Here is a 6,055-nt window from a genome sequence, read left to right as displayed (position 1 = left end):
ATCTGTAACACTGGAACAAAACACCCACTACATCATGCTGTTATCAGTATTCAATAAGATGATGTGTACAGTTTTGGCTCAGAGTAGGTGCCTAATAAGTATTCACTGAGGGAGGGAGTGAATGAATAAAGACTGAGTTTGGAGAGCAAGGAAGGCCCCTGGATTCTGTAAATCACTTTTAGGATATAAGAAGCAAAATGTCAAGATTAATACTAAGAAAGGAACAGCAACTTGTAGAGCCATTAACATAATACAATTTATGTACAAAGCACAAGATGAAACATATATTTGATAAGTGCATCCATAAGTACACAAACATGCAGAGAAAGTTCTGGAAAGACACATGTTAAGCCATGACCCTGTGAGAGGGGGTAAGGGAGATCTCTATGTTGAAACATTTCCAGATCACCTGAGTTTTTTACATTCCTTTGGTATTTGCAAAATAAATTAAAAACTATGAAACAAAGACCCCTGAGCTCCTCCTACCTTCCTCCCAACTCAGACCGCCCAGCATCCAGTGCCCAAAGGGACCTCCATTCAGTCCCACTCCAGGCCCTGAATCTCCAGCAAGCCCCTGCAGGGAGTTCACACCCCCTGCTTCACCTCACCGTTTAGGAATCGAGTTCTTCCTTCGGCAGATGAGCATCCCATTTGGCCTAAGTTGCTCCCAGATCACCCAAGGCTTCTGCCCATCCCCTCACTTGCCCACGCAGAAGTCCTGGAAAATGATGTCCAGGATCTCCTCAGTGCCTCCTCCACCTGTGAGGCGGGTCAAGTGCCCCCAGGCGACCCTCAGCGCCTCAGCCGCCAGGGCCAGGTCTTTGGTCTGCTTGTAGTGGCCGAGGGCGTCCAGGCAGCCCTGGAGGTGATGCTGGTGCCTTGCTCGTGTCAGGAGTGGTGGGCCTGTGGATGGGTCCCCACACCTGGAAGAGATAAGAAATGTGGTCTCTCTCAACCTCTGCAACCCATTTATACCCATTCTGCAGATACAGAAACTGAGGCTGAGTGGCAGGTACGTGCCCAAAGCCAGTGACTCAGCCCCCACTTGAACTTGGGTCAGGGGAAGCTGGGGGTAGCGGGTTGAGAGGGGCTCACACTGCAGCCAGCTCTTTCTTCAGCACCTCCAGGAGGCCGTGCAGCCCTGCACCGGTCAGGCACGACAGCAGCAGGTGGGGGGGCAGGTCAGGACAGGGACCTGGGCCCTCAGGGGGCAGCAGATCTGACTTGTTCAGCACTAGCAGGAGGCGCGGGCTGCTCCCACTGGGGTTCCGGGTTCCCAGGGGGGCTACAACCGTGTCCAGAAAGTTGCAGCTGGAGGGAGAGGCCAGATTAGAGGCATCCAGCATGGCCAGAACGAGGTCAGCCTGCTCCAGCCTGAGGAAGCAGAGAGAACCAATAAAGCAGTGACCCCAGAGGTAAGCAACTAAGGGCACAGGGCAGGGCAGAGAAGAGCACGAGGGGCAGGGGTAGAGCACCAGGGGGCGGTGCAGACCTCGAAGGGCTGTGCAGAGCGAAGGGGGCGGTGCAGAGCGAAGGGGGCGGTGCAGAGCACGCAGGGGCGGTGCAGAGCGCGAGGGGCGGGGCAGAGCCTAATCAGAAACAAATCACTGAAAGAGCTTAGCAGCCTTTTCTGGTTCAGGAAGAAGGACAAACACAACAGGGAGAAAGGACAGAGGAAAGGCTCGCGTCCCCCTCTCACCGCCCTGCCCACCCACCTCTTGCGGGCGCGCCGCACACCCTCCTGTTCCACGGGCCCCACGCCCTCCCGCAACCCTGCTGTGTCGCTCAGCAGCACCGGGAACCCGGCCAGGTCCACTGGGGTCTCCAGCACGTCGCGAGTGGTTCCCGGCTCCGGGGACACGATGGACACAGGTTTCTGGCCTGGGTGGGGGTGGAAGAGGAAGGGGACGGGATGATGGGGCAAGGGAGCTCTTCCCCCAGGCTTCACCGCCTGGCTGGACGGAGCTTTCATAATATTCTAGCCCCTTCCCCAGACCTGACAGCGCAATTCCCAGCTCCTGGCCACGCCCCCGGCACTAGGCCCCGCCCCGGCCCCGGCCCCTGCCCACCTCCCGCTTACTGAGCAGGTTCACCAGACTGCTCTTGCCCGCATTGGGGGGTCCAGTGACCACTACGTGAGCCCCTGAACGGAGCCTCTGGCCTCGCCTCGCATCTCGTAGATGTGCGTCCAGTGCCACCTCCAGCTTCCGCACTTCTTTGTCCGCTGTGGGTGGGGGAAGGAAGGCAGAGGGGAGAGAGTGATGGGGCCTTTGGAGGCTTAGATGCCAGGTGTCTCCACTCCCCACCCCCAGGTGGACCCACCTTGCTCCAGGACACCCTCCTCCAGGTTGTCATCCTCGCCGAAGTCAATATAGGCCTCCACGTGGGCCAGAGCCTGGGCGAGAAGGGGAGAGTAGGTGGCGTGAGGGCCCAAGAACCCACCGCCCAATTTGCCCAATTGGGCAAAATTTGCCGATTGATGGCTCCTAGGCCGGAAGCTTTAACGCAGGGATTTGGATGACAAATAGGTGGGGTGCTCCCATGTGGGGGATGGACAGGTTGGGTCTCTGAGGCAGGGAAGGCAAATGGGGGACTTGCCTTGGTGAGGGTCTCGGCCCAGCTGCGGCAGAGGTGGCCCAGCTCCCCATCCAGCTGCCTCAGGGCCTGCCGCCTCTGCGACTCGGTTTCCGCGTGGATCAGATCGGCCAGCCCCTCCACCTCGGTCAGGCTCAGCTTCCCGTGGGCGAATGCCCGCTTGGTGAACTCACCCGCCTCCGCCGGCCGCAGCCCGGGCACACTGCCTGCGGGATGGCCCTGGGTCTTAAGCCCTCTGGTCCCCGCCCAGGCCCACTGGCAGAGCCAGGCCTGGAACCCAAGGCTGCCACTCACCCAGAGCCTCCAGGACGCCGCTCACCACGGCCGGGCCTCCATGCACGTGGAACTCCACGCAGTCCTCACCCGTAAAACTCTGGGGACCTAGTGTGGCACAGACGAGAGTCAGGAGGAGGGGATAGCCTGGGCCAACTCCGAAAGAGGGAAAACTGTCAAGGGAGCAACAGGAGGTTCAGGACCTGGGGTTCCTCACCTGGGAACCAGAGCACCAGCGCGCGGTCCAGCGGCTCCCCGGAGCGGGGGTCGCTGAGCAGGCGCAGGCTGGCCTTGCGGGCCGGTGGCAGGTTTCGAGGCTCCGTGAGGCTCCGAAGGGCGTGTCCGCTGGCGGGGCCGCTGGTCCGGATCACTGCGATGCCGCAGCGGCCTTGGCCCGAGCTTAGTGCGAAGATGGTGGCCGCGGGACCGGGGTCCAGGGCGCCGCTGCTCTGGCGCGTGCACAGTCTGGGAGAGGGGGCGAGTCAGCATATCCGAGAAGCTTTGCCTCGGAGTGGCAGGTGGGTCGAGGGCTGGATGGTTGGGAGATGCCGCAAGTGGGGGTTCTGCGGCTGGGCGATGCGCAGATTGAAAGATCTGGGGGCTGGCCGGTGAGCCAGTTACTGAGAGCACGGCTTGTAACACCAAGGTCGAAGGTTCGGATACCCCTACCGGCCAGCCGCCAAAAAAAAAAAAAAAGAAATCTGAAGCCGGAGGGTGATCGGATTGTGAACTCTGAGGCAACAATCTGATCCAGATCTGGGCTTTGTGGTAGGGGGTGGACAGATTTGGGCTTGGAAGAACGCGATTGGTGGCTCTGAACCAGGGAATTGAGCCTCCAGAACCCAGGGAGCGGGTTCGAAACCCTAGCAGAGCCCCACGCTGTCACACCCATTCCCCGGGTCCCCCCACCTGTGAGGCCAATGTGCCGCCCGGGCCGCCAGGCTCCACAGCCCCCGCCACATGGATGTACAACCTGCGACCCGCCTGCCCCACCTGCCTGCTAGAGACTTCAAGTCTGAGCAGGAGGCCCCGCCCACTCCGCGGCGTGGCTGGTAACGTGCTCAACAATTCTCGGCTACCATTGAGTCCCTTAGGAGACGTACCGCCCACCGACTAAAGATCTTTGTTTCCATTGGCTGTTGCAAGGGAAAGGGGGCGGAAGCTCCAGGGAGTAGGTGTAGCGAAATGATGTTCCCCCCGGCAACATTAGACCGAATTTTTAGGGTCCTAGAGCGGCAGGGATCCCAAACAATGTTAATGAGGGGTGGAAGAAGAGACAGGGATTGGCAGAAGGCGGTGGAAATGACAGCGCGGAGAGGGTTCGAGTCACGTATTTTCCATCTGGCCACTCCGTAGCCTTAGGCAAGCCACGGACCTATGCGCACTCAGTTTTCCCGTCCGAAAAGGAGGGATCCTTACCTCTCTGTGCCCAGGTTGAGACCGGAAGTTCAGAGCATCTCAGTGACTCCGAGGGATGAGTTCCGGGGAACCCACGCCCTGGCCAGCGTAAATCGTGCCCAAACTTCTAGGAAGAGTCCTTCTTGCTTTTCCTGGAACTTTCCAGCTTCTCTCCCCTCCCCAGCTTTCCCTCGGCCCCGATGCCTTTCCTGGCCATCCTCAAGGCCCAGCTCCAGCGTCCCCTCCTCCAGAGAGTCTTCCTGGAACCTCTTTCTGGTCCAGGTCTGCACCTGCAGAGCCCAGTGTCTGGTCTGTCTCTGGCTCCCCGAAAGCCAGAAAAGGGAGGCTTGGGAGTTACTTTCAGGTTAACTCGGGACAGCGCTGAACCGCAGGATAAAGCGCTGAGGGTGGAATTCCAGGCTCCGGCTGGGCGGGGTCTCTGGGAGTACCTTCGCAGGCCAATTCTCTGGTTCTTGACCAGAGCGGGCGGGCAGTGCACCTGCTCTTTGGGAAAAAATCTGTTGGACAGGCTAGAGTTCTAATCCCCCCATGCTCCGCCCTGCTCGATTTTTTCATCTGTAAAATAGAAACAAACGACGGCATTCTCCATCTCCGCTGGTTCCATCTGTAGCAAGTGTACACCGAGCGCCTACTGTGTGCCGGGCATTGAGAACCAGATTGGGCCACGACCCTCGCTGGGCTCTCAGTTTAACGAAGTGGACTGCTCAGGATGGCCAGGGCTTGGGGTTCCAGACAAAATTCAGGACGCCCAGTTAAATGTGAATTTAAAATAAACAGCTAGCCAGTTGGCTCAGTTGGTTAGAGCGCGGTATTTATCACACCAAAGTCAAGGGTTCGGATCCCCGTACCGGCCAGCCGCCAAAAAATTAAAATAAACAATGAATACTCAATGGGTTAGAGCGTGGTGCTGATAATAGCAAGGTCCAGGGTTTGATCCCTGTACTGGCCAGCGGCCAAAAACGTAAAATAAACAATAACGTTTTAGTATGACTGTGTCTCATGTACTATTTGAGAAATACTAAACATTTATTTGTTTATCTGAAATTTACATCTAATTAGGAAGACTATTTTTGCTCTATCGGATCCTCTCTGAGCAGGTTACTCCCTCCTGAAGTGACCTAGGGTTAACAGGTCGAAGAGAGCGTGAAGAGTGGCCTAGGCAGCTGAACGGCACCTGCAAAAGCTCAGAGGCAGGACCTGCTATAATTATTTATTCGCATACCTCCTGTTCTGGCTGAAGTTATTGTTATCAGGAATCTTCCCCCATCATCACCGGACACGCCCCCTCTCACGTCCTGCCATAGTCAAATCACGCCCATCTCAGATTCCAAACAGCGCCTCCGAACTCCGGGGTTTGCAGATGGGGAAACCCGGGCTTTGAGACAGAGACCAGGAAGCGGCGAGGGCGTGGTGGGAGGGACTCCGAGTTGGAGAATGCAACATCGGTGCGGGCGGGGACGAGCACCACAGAGCGAGGTGGGCGGGCGAGAAGGGAACCCAGAAAACAACACGGGCGGAGACAAGAACCAGAGAGCGAGGCGGGAGGGCTAAGAGGAGAACCAGAGAGTGAAGAGCTCCCGGGTGGGAAGGAGAATCGAGGTTCGGCTCGGGCGGAGACGAGAAGCAGCGCTCGGGTTCGCGAGGACGGCGGCCGGCGCGGGAGGGCGCGGCCTTTGTCTCCTCCCGCGCGCTCGGCGGCTGCACCTGCCCCATGAGTCCGCGGCCCCCCGGCGCCTGGGCCGCCTGCAGCCTGTGACCTGACTTGTCC

General features: G+C 58.5%; 1 protein-coding gene across 2 annotated transcripts; it reads right to left on the bottom strand.

Moving 5' to 3' along the window:
* Positions 1 to 234: 234 nt before the first annotated feature.
* Positions 235 to 5,023, bottom strand: GTPBP3 (GTP binding protein 3 (mitochondrial)). 2 transcript variants are annotated; one of them, XM_008580558.1, is made up of 9 exons: positions 3,778 to 5,023; positions 3,086 to 3,333; positions 2,890 to 2,976; positions 2,599 to 2,801; positions 2,323 to 2,395; positions 2,081 to 2,224; positions 1,716 to 1,881; positions 1,096 to 1,374; positions 235 to 923 (listed from the first exon to the last, which is right to left on the bottom strand). In XM_008580558.1, the coding sequence occupies exons 1-9, from the start codon at positions 3,828 to 3,830 to the stop codon at positions 698 to 700; spliced, it is 1,479 nt and encodes a 492-aa protein (XP_008578780.1). In that variant the 5' UTR covers positions 3,831 to 5,023; the 3' UTR covers positions 235 to 697. The 2 variants fall into 2 exon arrangements, with proteins under 2 accessions (XP_008578780.1, XP_008578782.1); XM_008580560.1 differs by having other exon boundaries at positions 1,096 to 1,311; positions 3,778 to 3,830.
* Between the last annotated feature and the right edge of the window lie 1,032 nt (positions 5,024 to 6,055).

This window comes from Galeopterus variegatus, unplaced genomic scaffold (assembly GCF_000696425.1).
Source record: "Galeopterus variegatus unplaced genomic scaffold, G_variegatus-3.0.2 Scaffold2126, whole genome shotgun sequence".
Classification (NCBI taxonomy): Eukaryota; Metazoa; Chordata; class Mammalia; order Dermoptera; family Cynocephalidae; genus Galeopterus; species Galeopterus variegatus.
The sequence above is the reverse complement of the archived record's forward strand: the minus strand, read 5'-3'. Positions and strand labels throughout refer to the sequence as shown.

Coding starts and splice junctions, on each gene's coding strand:
- GTPBP3 (XM_008580558.1), bottom strand. CDS start 3,830: ATGTGGCGGGGGCTGTGGAGCCTGGCGGCCCGGGCGGCACATTGGCCT. Junction 2,802..2,889: donor CGGCGTCCTGGAGGCTCTGG/GTGAGTGGCAGC, acceptor GCCATCCCGCAG/GCAGTGTGCCCGGGCTGCGG. Junction 1,882..2,080: donor CAGTCTGGTGAACCTGCTCA/GTAAGCGGGAGG, acceptor ACCCCCACCCAG/GCCAGAAACCTGTGTCCATC.